At 38.6% G+C, this 16367-nt stretch overlaps 1 protein-coding gene and 1 pseudogene across 1 annotated transcript in view; both read right to left on the bottom strand.

Moving 5' to 3' along the window:
• GPALPP1 (GPALPP motifs containing 1) overlaps positions 1 to 16367 on the bottom strand; it is a 37407-nt gene that overhangs the window by 2481 nt on the left and 18559 nt on the right. Inside the window, exons 5-7 of the mRNA XM_045869483.3 lie at positions 13759 to 13890; positions 13170 to 13334; positions 8144 to 8242 (exon numbers count right to left, since the gene is read on the bottom strand). Of these exons, the coding sequence (XP_045725439.1) occupies positions 8144 to 8242; positions 13170 to 13334; positions 13759 to 13890 (396 nt within the window). The remainder of the gene's footprint in view (positions 1 to 8143; positions 8243 to 13169; positions 13335 to 13758; positions 13891 to 16367) is intronic.
• Positions 4 to 8131, bottom strand: LOC129045652 (peptidyl-prolyl cis-trans isomerase A-like; annotated as a pseudogene).

Raw genomic sequence — 16367 nt, 5'->3', positions numbered from 1 at the left:
GGAAAGCAAGAGAGTAGAAATGAAAATCTTTCTTTGTATAGATTATGGACAGAATATGATCATGAAGCAAAATGATTAAGCAGTAATGATGAACATTAAGGAGGGCTTTTTACAAACCCTGTCAGGTTTTGCCAAATCCAAGACAGGATCTATGAAGAAGATCTGTATCAGAGGGAAATTCAATTCAACCAAAATGAAGACATCTACTAACTACCATTATTATATAATAGTAATAAAAAAAAAGCAAGACAGAGAGGAAATAAACTTTGAAATAACCATGTGTGGTGTGTCATAATTAGAGTCCAAGCCAAGAACATGGGTGAGAAGGAAGAGCAATTACATTGTCACCGAGGAGCCTGGGTAAAGTGTCATGGATGTGCTGGTCTGCGAAGCCTGAACAGGCGGATAGGAAGGAAAGGGCATGGCTAGGCTGAAGCAGAAACAAGGGCAAATGCAAAAAATAATGGCACAGGAGTGACAAAATTCACGGCCCGCTCAGGATATACTGGCATATTCCATAAGCTAAGAGATTTTTGTTCCTTTCAGTTTTCTGTTTTCTCCTACATCCCTCATTTTCTTTCTTCTTAGTTGGGACAGGTGCTCACGGTTTCAAATATACCTAGTAGGATGAGGTCTGAGCAAAGGCCATTGGTTTCATCAACTAGAGAGTCATTCTAGACCTTCCAGTATTGATTCAAGTACAAGAAAGAATGGCCCTGAGTTAAAGGAGCAGGGAGTGGAATGCAGCAGTGGTTCCAGGCAGTACAGACCGGCAGCCTTCAGAGGTGGGCAGACGTGGGCCTGCGGGCTACAGAGAGTGGGGTCCATGTGGTATGGAGGCGTGGATAATTTTAAGGTTATCCACCCACAATGCTCAACTTCTTCATGTACCCTCACTTAAAATTGATTTGCTCCATAAGGCATCTTGTTATCTTGATCTCTCCCCTTTTATTTTAGCCCTTTACCACTTCACAAAGGAGAGGCCTCTCAGATCCTTACTGTAAGAATACTGCCCAGGAGACCAAGTCTCCATGGTTTCAAACAAAAATGTGAAATACTGGCAAGAGGAAACTTCCTCTAACTGAGGTACTGTAAACCCAGGGAGGCTTTGTATTCTTCTATGTCTTTTTTTTTTTAAAAGACATTTATTTAGAGAGTAGGAGGGGGGGGGGCAGAGGATCTTTTTTTAAAAAAAGACTTATTTAGAGAGACAGAAAGGGAGAGAGAGCGAGCCTGAGCAGAGGGAGAGAATCTCAGGTAGACTCCCCACTTACTGGGGAGCATGAAGTGGGGCTTGATTTCACAACCCAGAGAGTGTGACCTCAGGGGAAATCAAGTCAGATGCTTAACTGACTGAGCCACCCAGGCACCCTGTTCTGTATCTTAAACATATTTCTCCTTTTTTTTTTTTTAAAGATTTTATTTATTTATTTGAGAGAGAGAGAATGAGAGAGAGCACGAGAGGGAAGAGGGTCAGAGGGAGAAGCAGACTCCCTGCTGAGCGGGGAGCCTGAGGCGGGACTCAACCTCGGGACTCCAGGATCATGACCTGAGCCGAAGGCAGTCGCTTAACCAACTGAGCCACCCAGGCGCCCATACATATTTCTCCTAAGTGTGTGGTATCCCTCAGAAATTGGTGTTTGGTTTTTGTTCGAATGTTCTGTGCTCAGACTGAATAGAAGGGCAGTGGAAGAAAGGGTCATTTTTGCTTAGCAACCACATCACTTCCAGGCCCTACCCTGTTAATGAATGTGTTTGAGAGCAAAGAAGTTAAAGAGAGCTTAGTGAAAGCAACATAAGAAGGCACTGGTAAGAAATGCTGAAAATGTAGCATCCTATTTCATCCAAGAGACAAACTATCATGCCTACCTCTCTACTTTAGAATTCAGAAGTGTCACTGGAATAATCATCAACACATCTATCTGAATGGAAAAACGAAGCGAGATTTTCTGACAGAAAGTAAGTCTTACTTTGGCTGATCTGACAACCAGAACCGACTTTGTCAATTAGGTTATATGGTAGTTATTCTCAATCAACTGAATAAGCTCAATCTGGAGCTATGGGGTTTAGCAGAATGTACAAAAGATACTATGTTGGGATGCCTGGGTGGCTCAGTCGGTTGAGGGTCTGCCTTCAGCTCAGGTCATTATCCCAGGGCCCTGGGATCAAGCCCTACATTGGGCTCCCTGCTCCATGGGAAGCCTGCTTCTCCCTCTGCCTGCCACTCCTCCTGCTTTTTACTCTTGCTCTCTCTCTCCCCCCCAAGCTCTCTCTCTGGCAAAAAAAAAAAATTTTTTTTAATCTTAAAAAAAAAAGATACTATATTAGTTAGGTATGTATTTGAATTACCACTACTTCCATTTTCCTAATCCCTCTCATTCATTTCATAAATCTTGGTAAAATCTTTTAGAAACAAATTGATTTGCAAGTCAAGTGCTTTCCAATTCTTTTTTTTTTTTTTTAAAGATTTTATTTATTTATTAGACAGAGAGAAACACAGTGAGAGAGGGAACACAAGCAGGGGGAGTGGGAGAGGGAGAAGCAGGCTTCCCGCTGAGCAGGGAGCCTGATGCGGGGCTCAATCCCAGGACCCTGGGATCATGACCTGAGCTGAAGGCAGATGCCCAACGACTGAGCCACAGAGGCGCCCCTCCAATTCTTTTTTTTTTTTTAAAAAGATTTATTTATTTATTTTAAAGAGTGAGCGAGCGTGAGGTGGGGAGGGGCAGAAGGAGAGGGAGAGACACTTGTCAATATAATCATAAAAGATTTTCAAGCGTAAGAGACTTTCATTATGATAAAATTCTGTGGCAGAAGAGAAATAAAATTATGAATTCAAGGAGAAAAAGGGATGAAATAAAATTTCCAAATGTTATGAAAGTGCTTGTTCACGTATATATATATATATATTTTAAAGATTTTATTTATTTATTTGAGAGAGAGAGAATGAGAGAGAGGAGGGTCAGAGGGAGAGGCAGACTCCCTGCCGAGCAGGGAGCCCGATGTGGGACTCGATCCTGGGACTCCAGGATCATGACCTGAGCCGAAGGCAGTCGCTTAACCAACTGAGCCACCCAGGCACCCTTGTTCATGTATATTTTTAATGGATAATAACTGATATTGAATTGTTATGGCACTTGGATTCCATTTGAAACATTTAACAGAGTAATGCCCTATAAAATACATTCTTGGTAACTATTGAAACTTACAATAAAAATTTTTAGATGTGAAGGATAAAGGTTTCTTTTAGCGGTTACCAAGCAAAAACACCTGAAGACTGCTGGTCTCCACTCCTGACTGACTGAAAAGAAATAGATTCCTGAGCCCCATTGTAGATTTCATCAATCTAAATTGCCAACTGTGAGTCTCAGAAACCCGTGCTTTTAAAAATCACCCAGGTTCTCAGACAGGTGACCCACCAGATGTGGAACCTGCTATGTAGATCATTCTTTCTGGTGACTGGCTATTAATAGAGAGGAGAGGGAAAGCAACACAAAGGACATGAAGAGCAGGGTTAATTGTATGATGGAGGAACTATAATGTAACAGAATTATATATGAATGTATAAATGTAAGAAAGCCATACTAGAAAACCTTAATCTTTTAGCATCATTTCTCCACATTTTCCCTCCCTTTCTCATGAATGAGAAAATACCTCATTAATGGGGTAATAAGGATGAAGGTAGACAGGCTATCAAGAATTGGAAGGGGAAAGGCGTGAGGATCTAAGAAGGTGCTAGAGAAAACAGAGAACAAGGTTTGGAGGAGATGTGAGAAAGAATGAAGCCGTAGAGGCCCTACTTCACCTAGAGGAACAGGATTGATACTGATGATCAAAACTGCACAAAAGGATGGGGGCGCCTGGGTGGTGTAGTCAGTTAAGTGTCTGACTCTTGATTTCAGCTCAGGTCATGATTTCAGGGTCGTGAGATCAAGCCCCCAGTCAACTTGCTCTTCCTCTCCCTCTGCTCCCCCATCCCTCTCTTAAAAACAAACAAACAAACGTACTGTACAAAAGGTAACAAAAGCAAACAAAAATGGAGAAATAAAGATAGCAGGTTTCAATTTACTGATCCCCTATATTAGTAAACTAAACATCAATAAAAAGAGGAATACATTAAACCACTGGACTACTACAATCAATTCCAACAATTCAAGTGCTCAAATTTGTTATGATAAATGAACTGTTCTTCCTGCAGCTTCAGGGATACTGTTTCTGCATAATTTGCACATTGTGACACCCATGACCAAACCAATGCTGGAGCTATAAAAAAAATAACGAAAACAACCAGAAACAGTTCACTAAAAATCACCCTGAGGACAATTCATGTACAGAGTAATTTGCTAAATGGCCAATTTCTGATTTACCAAATTTAATCATTTAACAAAATGTGTGTTTTATAACAATTTATAAAAGCCAGTGCAATTTATTTAGAATGAGATAATTTTTTAGCTGCTTTTGAAAATTCATGCTAAGAGTCTAGTTCTTTGGTTTTTTTTTGTCTTCATGTCTTAATGTCTTAATACTTTAAAGAGTGTTTGATTAATCCAAACCAAGAGTTAGACGGTAGTTTTTAAGACTATTACTATTTTGAAAAGTAAATCTTGTGAATAAAATTTCAGCATAAGATTATAACTCTAATCTTTTTGGCATATTTTTAAAATTTATTTTATTTTATTTTAGAGAGAGCGAGACAGAGTGTGCGAGGGGAGCTGGGGGAGGGGCAAAGAGAGAATCTTAAACAGGCTCTATGCCCAGCACAGAACCCAACTTGGGGCTTGATCTCAGGACCCTGAGACCAGACCTAAGCCGAAATCAAGAGTTGGATGCTTAACTGACTGCACCACCCAGGCACCCTTTGATGCATTTAAAAGTAAACTGCAGACATCATTACACATATCCCTAAGTACTTCAGCCTTCATTTCATTAGCTAGAATTCAATATTTATTCATAATTTTTTCCTTTAAGGTAAATTTACATATAATGAAATGCACAAATCTTAACTGTTACATTCACTGAGTTTTATAATACAAAATCTTATCAAAATCTGGAACATTTCTATCACTGAGAACACTTTGCCCCTTCCTGGTCAATGCCCACACCCCCCTCCAACAGCCAGTATTCTGATTTTTTTCAACCACAGACTCATTCTGCTTAATGTAGAGCATCACATAAATGGAATGGTGCAGTGCAGTATGTATTTCCTTGTACATACTTCCTTGTACTCAGTATAATGACTTTGAGACTCATCCAAGTTGTTCCATTTATTTGTAATTTGTTCCTTTTTTTTTTTTTTTTAAAGATTTATTTATTTATTTGACAGAGAGAGACACAGCGAGAGAGGGAACACAAGCAGGGGGAGGGGGAGAGGGAGAAGCAGGCTTCCCGCAGAGCAGGGAGCCCGATGTGGGGCTCGATACCGGGACTCCAGGATCATGACCTGAGCCGAAGGCAGTCGCTTAACCGACTGAGCCACCCAGGCGCCCTGTTCCTTTTTATTGCTGAGTAGTATTTCACTGTATTCAGTTTTTCTTTCTCTTACTGATGAACATCTGAGCTGTCCACAGAATGTTGCTAATATGAATAAAGCTTCAATGAACATTCTTGTAGAAGTCTTTTTTCCAATGTGCAAATCTTTTTTGTTAATTTAAATTCAGTTAATTAACATATAGTGTATTATTAGTTTCAGAGATAGTTTCCTTTTTTTTTTTTTAAGATTTTATTTATTTGTCAGAGACACAGAGAGAGAGAGAGAGCACAAGCAGGGGGAGTGGCAGGCAGAGGGAGAGGGAGAAGCAGGCTTCCCGCAGAGCAGGGAGCCTGATGCGGGACTCGATCCCAGGACCCCGGGATCATGACCTGAGCTGAAGGCAGACGCTTAACTGACTGAGCCACCCAGGCATCCCGAGGTAGAGTTTCTTGTAGAAGTCTTTTTGAGAACATTAAAAATAAAGCATATTCAAGTCTTTGTGTGGACAGGTTTTCATTTGCTTTAAGTAGATAGATGCCCAAGGATGAAACTGTAGGGTCACGGGGTAGATATATGTTTACTATAGGAAATGCCTATTTGGAAAAAGGCCCAGCTTATTGATTTTTAGCTCTTCTTTTCTAACAGAACTCACTAGAGCTATAATTTTGCCTCTAAGTACCACCTGATAGTGCAGTGCACATATTTTTGATATTTGGTATTTTTGTGTTATTCACATCTACGTATTTTCTAACTTCCATTATCATGTTGTCTTTCATGGAAAATTTAAATTCTGAATTTTTCTAATTTCCAGTTGTACAAGGCTTTTAAATTCTTCTGAATTTTAACTTAAATTCCTTGTGGTCAGAGAACATGGTTTTAATGACAGTAATTCTTTCAGTTGTGTTGAGATTTGACTCTTAAGCTGGTCAGTTTTCATAAATGTTCCACTGTGGTTTGAGTTTTGGTCAGTTTCAAAAAATGTTTCATGTATGCTTCACTGTTTGTGTACTGGTCTACATATGTCCAATTAATCATGCTAATTATATTTTTAATGCTTATGGAACTTTTCATTAACTAATACATTGGGAACAGAGGTAATTTTCCTTAAACACCTGAACACTGCAGGGGCCAAAGGGTTTAGTGATTTACATTTAGCTGGACCACTCATCAGTTTTTGTTTTTTTAATGCAAGAGCATATAATGAAATAACAAAATGTCAAATGAATACTGTTTATAAATTTAGACTGAACTGTATCTTAAAAACCATTTTTGTCCCATATTTAAATCCTCACATTGAACATTCCAAATCTGCTTATAATTTAAAATATGAACTGAGGATCTCTAGGAGTTAGTAGGGCTCTTGCTTTCTTTTGTTGCTGTTGTTTAGTTTTTATGCCATAATCATAAACTTAACTCTGCAATCCAGCTGGACTTGGGAGGGGAGCAAGGAAAACATGGAACCCATAGCACTGCAGCAAGAGCACAAAGATTACTGGATATTTCAAGCAGATCGAGTGAAACGGGGCTCTCTTGAGCTACAGAAGGAATGGTGTGGTAGTTAAGGTAAAATACAAGTCAAATTTATTAGATTTGTCTACAGTCAGCAATAGTGATCTTAGTGATCTTGCTGGTCTTGCCGTTCCTGGGCCCAAACTGCTCCACGGCTTGCACAGAATTCCTGCCCTCTCTCACCTTGCCCGAGACCACCGGCCTGCCATCCAACTACTCAGTGTTGGCAGTGCCGATGAAAACCTGGGAGGTGTTTGTGTGGGGTCCAGCCTCTGCCATGGACAAGATGCCAGGACCCGTGTTCTTCAGGATGAAATTCTCATCGCCAATTTCTCCTCATGGATGGACCGGCCGCCAGTGCCAGTACGGCATGTGAAGTCCCCAGCCTGGCATGTAAGTGCCGGAATGATCCTGCGAAAGCGGGCACCTTTATCACCAAATCCTTTCTCCCCAGCGCTCAGAGCACGAAAGTTCTCTGCAGTCTCTTTGGAACTTGATCTGCAAACAGCTTGAAGGTGATGTGGCCTGAGGGCTCCCCGTCCACCACAACCTCAGAGAAAGTGGTGGGACTGACCATGGCCGGGCGGTGCAGGCAGCTTGGGGGGGGGTGGGGGGGGGAAGTACATGGCTGCAAGACCAGGGCTCTTGCTTTCTGATCATCTGTTACTAATCTCTACAAATTAAATTTCTAATTTATGACTGAAGTAAATAAAATACAAACTGAAAAGATTACATGAATATAAATCCTATAAAAAGGGTTTTATATAAATATATATAACACAACAGAGTGGAATATTTCTCAGGGCAGATGTACAGAAAAAAACTGAGGTAAAAAGGAAAACATATAAAAGAAAGAGAAAAAATATGGGAAGAATACTGTAGGGAAAAAAAAAAGCTTACGGGCTCCTGGGTGGCACAGTCGGTTAAGTATCTGACTCTTGGTTTTGGCTTAGATTGTGATCTCAGGGTTGTGGGATCGAGGCCCAAGTTGGGCTCCGCACTCAGTGCGGGGTCTGCTTGGGATTCTCTCTCTCCCTCTCTCTCTGCCCCTCCCCCCATCATGCATGCTCTCTCTCTAATAAATAAATCTTTAAAAAACAACAACAAAACTTATGACCACTCTGTTAAAAAAAAGAAAAGCTTATATATTTTATTCTTACTTACATTGTATGAGGATATCTGCTCAGCCAATCTCTTTTCCCTTCCTGACAGTATATGTTCTTCATCCTTCTTATTGAATGACTTCTTTGCTTCTTGTGTTTCCTGAAAATGAACATAGGTAACACATTACTGAACCATATAGTTAAGAAAAACTAAAAAAGAAATACTATTATTTTTACTCATACTGAGTAATAAGAGACTAAACTAAGATTGTTGAATCTTTTCCCACTAAGAATATATATACATATAGTTGATAAGGGATCCGTTCGTGTTTTACTTCATGATTTTCTTGAAAACAAGAAAAAAACCTATACAATCAACTAACTGGAAGAAATCACTTACTTATCAAACTCACAAAGGAGTATGACAAACAATGATGAAATGTAGGAGAGAAAATTAGGCTTTAAAAGAAATCTTACAGGGGTGGCTAGCTGGTTCAGTCAGTAGAGCATGTGACTCTTGATTTTGGGGTTTTAAGTTTGAGCCCCACGGTGGGTACAGAGATTACTTAAAAATAAAATCTTAAATAAAAAAAAAAAAAAGAAATCCTACATTATCTGTTTTTAAAACTAGTAAAATCACTTTTAAGGGAAAAAATAAAGAGAAAAGGTTTAAAAAGTTTGGAAAAAAAATAATAAAACTATCTTTATTCACAGATGACATGATTGTTTATATAGAAAACTCCAAAGCATCTACAAAAATACTCCTGGAACTAATAAGCAAGTACACCTATAACAAAGCTGCAGGACACAAGGTAAATATACAAAATATACTGGCAATGAACAACTGGAATTTGAACTTAAAAAATTAACAATAGTGCATATACAAGATGAAGTACTGAGGTAAATTTCCAACAAATATCAAAGCTTTTTTTTTTTTTTTTTTTTTAGATTTTATTTTATTTATTTGAGAGAGAGAGAATGAGAGACAGAGAGCACGAGAGGGAAGAGGGCAGAGGGAGAAGCAGACCCCCTGCTGAGCAGGGAGCCCGATGCGGGACTCGATCCCGGGACTCCAGGATCATGACCTGAGCCGAAGGCAGTCGCTTAACCAACTGAGCCACCCAGGCACCCTCAAAGCATATTTTTATACTGTTGTTATCTGCTTAAGAAAACCAAGGAGGTCATGTACAATTTTTATCTTAATAATGTACAAAACAGGGGTGCCTGGCTCGCTCAGTCAGTAGAGCACGTGACTCTCAATCTCAGGGTTGTGAGTTCAAGCCCCATATTGGGCGTGGAGCCTACTTAAAAAAAATTATACAAAACAATGCTGTCTTTAATAAAGTACTGTTAAAAACGCAGGAATAGCTCAGCTCTTATTTTCTCATAAAAATTTTCCTAGAAAACAGATGCTTTCATTTACAAATCTTAAGGAAAAAATAATGTTATGGTAAGATAGAGATAAAAACCTGACCATTTAATATTAATTTTTTTTTTTTTTTTTTTAATTTGCGAGAGAGAGAATGAGAGACAGAGAGCATGAGAGGGAGGAGGGTCAGAGGGAGAAGCAGACTCCCTGCTGAGCAGGGAACCTGATGTGGGACTTGATCCCGGGACTCCAGGATCATGACCTGAGCCGAAGGCAGTCGCTTAACCAACTGAGCCACCCAGGCGCCCTGACCATTTAATATTAAGAGTTAATCTAGTCAAGACTGGGAGGTGAGGACATGATAGATGTCAGTCAATTTATATCGAACACTTCCATTTTTTTCTAAAGAGCAATCTTACTTCTTTTAGGCCATGTTGGCTAAGTGAATGTGAGAACTTAGTAGCATGGGAGATTATGCTGGGAAGTCAAATATTAAAAAAGAAAGATGAGTAGAAGAAAAAAAATACATGGAAATAAATGCAAATGAAAACACAATGGTCCAAAACCTTTGGAATGAAGCAAAAACAGTCCTCATAGGGAAGTGTCTAGCAATACAGGTCTACCTCAAGAAGCAAGAAAAATCTCAAATAACCTAATCTTACACCTAAAGGAGCTAGAAAAAGAACAAAAAATGAAGCCTAAAGCTAGCAGGAATAGTAAAGATTAGAGCAGAAATAAATGACAGAAACTAAAAAATAGTAGAACAGATCAATGAAACCAGGAGCTAGTTCTTCAGAAAAAAAAAAAATTTAATAAAATTAATAAACCTCTAGCCACACTTATCAAAAGAAAACAGGAAGGACCCAAATAAATAAAATCATGAGAGGAGAAATAACAACCAACACCCCAGAAATATAAACAATCATAAGAGAATATTATGAAAAACTATATGCCAACAAATGTAGACAATCTAGAAGAAATGGATAAATTCCTAGAAACATATAAAATACTAAAACCGAAGCAGAAAGAAATAGAAAAGATGAACAGACTGATAACCAGCAAAGAAATTCGATCAGTAATCAGAAACTCCCAACAAACAAAAGTTCAGGGCCAGGTAGATGGTTTCACAGAGAATTCTACCAAACATTTAAAGAAGAGCTAAGACCTATTCTCAAAAAAATAGGAAAAAAACTTTCAAATTCATTCTATGAGGCCGGCATTACCCTAATACTAAAACCAGATAAAGATACCACTAAAAAAGAGATGGTACAGGGGTGCCTGGGTGGCTCAGTCAGTTAAACATCCAACACTTGATTTCAGTTCAGGTCTTGATCTCAGGGTCGTGAGTTCAAAGCCCTGCACTGGGCTCTGCGCTGGGCATGAAGCCTACTTAAAATAAGTTAAAAAATAAAAAAAGGTGAGAACTACAGGCCAATATCCCTGGTGAACATAGATGTAGAAATTCTCAATAAAATACTAGTAAACCAAATCAAACAATACGTTAAAAAAATCACTCACTATGATCAAGTGGGATTTATTCCTGGGTTGCAAGGGTGGTTCAATATTGCAAATCAATCAATGTGAGACAAGACATTAATAAAAGAAAGGATAAGAACCATATGATCATTTCAATAGATGCAGAAAAAGCATTTGACAAAGTACAACATCCATTCATGATAAAAATCCTCAAAAAAGTAGCTTTAAAGGGAACATAACCTCAACATAATAAAGGCCATATATGAAAAAAACCACAGCTAAGATCATCCGAAATGGGGAAAAACTGAGAGCTGTTCCTCTAAAGTCAGGAACACCACAGGGATGTCCACTCTCACCACTTTTATTTAACATACTACTGGAAGTCCCAGCCATAGGAAGCAGACAACAAAAAGAAATAAAAGGCATCCAAATTGGCAAGGAAGAAGTGAAACTTCCACTATTTGCAGACGACATGATACTCTATATAGAAAACCCAAAAGACTCTACCAAAACACTGCTGAACTGATAAATGAATTCAGTAAAGTCACATAGAACAAAAATCAATGTACAGGAATCTGTTGCATTTTTATACACCAATAATGAAGCAAAAGAAAGAGAAATTAAGGAATCAATTCCATTTACAACTGTACCAAAACCAGTAAGATACCTACTAATAAACCTAACTAAAGTACTCTGGAAACTATAAAACATTGATGAAAGAAATTCAAGATGACACAAAGAAACAGAAAGACATTCCAGGCTCATGGGCTGGAGTAACAAATATTATTAAAATGTTCATACTACCCAAAGCAATCTACACATTTAATGCAACCCTTATCAAAATACCAACAGCATTTTTCACAGTGCTAGAACCAGTAATCCTAAAATTTGTATGGAACCACAAAAGACCCCAAATAGCCAAAGCAACCTCAAAGCAGAAAAAGCTGGAGACATCACAATTCTGGACTTCAAGCTCTATTAAAAGCTGTAGTTATCAAAACAGTATGGTACTGGCACAAAAATAGATACATAGATCAACTGAACAGAATAGAGAGCCCAGAAGTGAACCCACAAGTATATGGTCAATTAATCTTCAACAAAGCAGGGAAAGAATATCCACTGGGAAAAAGAACGTTTCTTCAACAAATGGTGTTGGGAAAACCGGACAACAACATGCAAAAGAATGAAACTGGACCACTTTCTCACACCACACACAAAAATAAAATCAAAATGGATTCAAGACCTAAATGTGAGGCCTGAAACCATAAAAATCCTAGAAGAGAACACAAGTAGTAACTTCTTTGACATTGGCCTTAGCAACGTCTTCTAGGTATGTCTCCTGAGGCAAGGGAAACAAAATAAAAAATAAACTACTGGGACTACCTCAAAAATGAATAGCTCTCTGATACTGATACTATATAGTTTATGCCACAAATAAAGTCTGTGGTACTATATGCTTAACACAGTATAGCATAAAATTTAAGGAGTATTAATAATCCCTTTATGAGTTCACTATAAAACTGAGCAAAACACTTTCCGTACTGAAAAGGATCGAAAGAACTAAAACACAGGGCCTAAAATCACTGTGTTGTCTAATTTCCATTTGCTCCATTTTCTGTGATACTGTCCTCTGAAGAAGACTCCCTGCATATCTGGCTGTAGGCTAGACATCTATTTTCCTGTAATGAGGAACAGAAGGACAGAGAAAAGCACAACTAAATGTAGGCATGATTAGATCCACGTAAACAAGGGAATGTCTTTTTTGAAACAATCTTAAAGGCTAACTTATAAAAATGCCAGTATGTTATTTTTATAAAACACCAGTTAAGAAAGAGTAGACAGGCACTCCAACACGAGTCATCCGAAGTGTGCAGCTCACTTCCACATCTCCTCTTTTGTGGCCTCCTCTGCTGTTACAGAAAGGTCTAGAATAGAATTCTTGTTCATTACTTACCAGTCCTCTAATTCCAGAAAAGTTGACCTCATAAAAGTTAGTTTCTCCCTCTAGAAAATGAAGTCAGTAAGTCCATGTCTCTGGGTTTTCTTGAGATTTAAATGAGACAGTTCACTGGGACATAGTAAGCAACTGGTGTCACTTCCGTTATTTTCTTTCAGGGGGAAATCTATATTTTCCCTTTGGAATCATAATTTTAAAAATAGTACCCTGAAATAATTATGCTTTATCTCCTTTCAAAATAGAGCGGACATGGGCAGAAATACATGAACAAACAAACCCTCTCACCTTGGCTTGCTTCTCCCTGTCTGCTGGGGTGTCTGTCCAGACTGATCGATCTCCAGATCTGTCATCGGCTCTTCTCTTAAAAGTTCTGGGCCCAAGACCAAAGTCTTTCATTTCTGGAGGAAGCTCAGTCATCCATGATTCTCTTGTCATTGGTTTAGATGAATCCTTTAGGAGAAATAAAAAGCCAGAAAAAAGATAAAAAAATCGGTAGCCTGGACTCTGGTGTGTGTGTGTGTGTGTGTGTGTGTAAAATATTCTATAAGTGGCCATGTTTCTCAGTTGAGGCTTTAAGGTTAAAAAATACACTTTAAGAGAAAGAATTTAATATAAAGGATTGATATTTTGTCATATATGTTACAAATACCTTCATCTAATTTATTATTTTTTTGACTCTGTTATGTTTTGCCATACAGAAATTTTTAGATAGGCAAATCTGCCAGTCTTTTCCTTTTCCAGCTTCTGGGTTACCTTGCTCCTAAATTTTCTTTATATACATTCGTGCATATACTTTCTTTCATGTCTATTTTTAAAATTTAGATTTTTAATCCATTTAGCTTAGCTCTCAGAGTATAGTCTCTTTAAAACTTACATTGTCTCCTTTGGTCAGTTTTTCTTTCATTCGCTGGGCCCTTTTCTCAAACTCTGTCGTGACGCTATAGTTAACTGGTCCTTTTGCAGGCATTGGTCCAACAATGTCCTCATCTTCACTGCTATCTGTTTCCTTTTGAGATAAGACATTACCTTTAAACCAGGAACAGAGCCACAGGTTATAGAAAATGATCCTAAATTACTTAAAATTTCACCGAAACTGATTACCTAGAGACACTAAAACAAAAATGCAAACAACGCACTGCTGGCTAATCACTGAGCAATGAGGACTTTTTCCTCGCCTTCCTAAAGTACACAGTACTTCCTCGTACTTCCTAAAGTACAGAGATGACAAATACACGTAATGTGGATTGCCTCCACCCTCCCATTTCCACAGCAGACCTCATTAAATTATTTCAGTTCTCTTCCTGATGGACACAGATGTGGCTTCACAATTCCTCTCAATGTAATAGTCTAGGTAATTATTACTAGTTAGTTAGAGATGACAAAAGTTGAAACCATTTTCATTCCTGGTACAGAAAAAGCTCTTTGGAATAAGACACACACAAGTAAGACATTCTTGGAAGCTCTATGAGCCTTCATGACTCAGCACAGTGCACGGAAATACAAATGCTTTCAACAGCCCACAAATACTGGCCCAAACGAGTTAACTTTGTTCCCAAAGCACCCCCTTTATCCTAAAGACCTAACAGTATTGTAATAAGTGAATTCAATTTGTTCTCAAGCAATCGTTTGAATAAAGGGTTTGTATGTAAGACTGTTAAATGCTATATACTCTAGGGCTTCAAGCAGTCCTTGTTCTCAAGGAGGAGACAGGTTAAGATAAACAACAATAAGACATTTGTCCTCCAGCTCTGATGGGCAGCTTCTTGCTTGTCTTTTTTCAAACTATCAGAATCAAGTTCATTTGTGTTGTTTACATTTTCCCCACTAGCTACTCAGTGTTAACGTTCTATTTGCGGTTTCTTCTCTGCACCCTTAATGCAATTGCTATTGGTACAAATAATTACATAACTACATGTTATCTCTTGGCTTACTCTAAATCACTCACACATACACATACACCCACTTTCTCTAACTATGGACTTTGGTATACAATGCATCATTTGATCCTTATAACAACTGTGAAAAGGCATTATTATTCCTATTTTCTTTTCCAGGAAACTTAGGTTTGGAGAAGTATATTTAGAAAGGTTAAACAACTTGTTCAAGGTTATTATTATTTTTTTTTAAAGATTTTTTATTTATTTATTTGACAGAGAGAGACACAGCAAGAGAGGGAACACAGGCAGGGGGAGTGGGAGAGGGAGAAGCAGGCTTCCCACAGAGCAGGGAGCCCGATGTGGGGCTTGATCCCAGGACCCTGAGATCATGACCTGAGCCAAAGGCAGACGCTTAACGACTGAGCCACCCAGGTGCCCCTGTTCAAGGTTATTTAAGATGAAAATATTCTAAGATTAAGGACAGTATGTTTTCAACTTACACTAGAGAATCCCCTCTATTTTTTTTTTTACTTCAACTGTTAATGTTTAACCTTAAGTGTTTATAGCTCATCTCTACAAAGGTAAGCTCTTTGATGTCAAAGATATTATCTTAAACATATTTATAGCCCTTACAAAATAATACTTGGTGACAGAAAATGAGGAAATATAAAAGATACAATGAACTTTTACAACTATGAGAGGCATGACATTAATATTGTATTAAAGCATAAGATGATGGGATAAGCAAATGTTGTTTTTACTTCCATCTAACATGAGATGATTTTATAAAGATAGAATTCGGCACATCTTGCACGTCTTGGTAGGATGATGCGTGGAATTTTTAGGAATAGAGATCACAGAGTGTTGGGAGTTATAAACTAAGGGAGCAAAATGAAAATCAGGCTCAACACACTAAACTGAAAAAGAGAAACTGGGATCATAATCCAAATCCAATCTAGCTATCTAATTATTTTGGTGTCCTGGTTGAGTTAAAATTTTTTTTTGTGAAGATTTTATTTATTTGACAGAGAGAGAAACAGGAAGAGAGGGAACACAAGCAGGGGGAGTGGGAGAGGGAGAAGCAGGCTCCCCACTGAGCAGGGAGCCCGATGTGGGACTCGATCCCAGGACCCTGGGATAGTGACCTGAGCCGAAGGCAGATGCTTAACAACCGAGCCACCCAGGCGCCCCGAATTAAATTTTTTTTTTAAAGGTGAGCTATTTTATACAGAAATACAGTAGAAATTATATATCTTACTGACTTATACTGTGGACTGCAGTTAGAACTAGTTTCAAGGCCTCAATTTGCTATCGTATTAGCATGTGGCTTCGGACGTGCTATTTAGCCTTTTTAGTAAAGGTCTTGGTTTTTTGTCTTTTATTTGTTTATGTATTTTAAGATTTATTTATTTGAGAGAGAGAGAGATGGGGGGGGAGAGGGAGAGAGAATCCTCAAGCAGACTCCCTGCTGAGCATGGAGCCTGACGCGGGGCTTGATTCTGGGACCCTGAGATCATGGCCTGAGCCGAAATCAAGAGCTGGCTGCTTCACTGACTGAGCCACCCAGGTGTTCTGGTTTTTGGTCTTTTAGATCGGGATTATAACA

This window comes from Mirounga angustirostris, unplaced genomic scaffold (genome assembly GCF_029215605.1).
Source record: "Mirounga angustirostris isolate CCGP_5_RB_7025 unplaced genomic scaffold, mMirAng1.0.hap1 SCAF_3, whole genome shotgun sequence".
Lineage (NCBI taxonomy): Eukaryota > Metazoa > Chordata > Mammalia > Carnivora > Phocidae > Mirounga > Mirounga angustirostris.
This window is presented reverse-complemented; position numbering and strand designations above follow the sequence as displayed.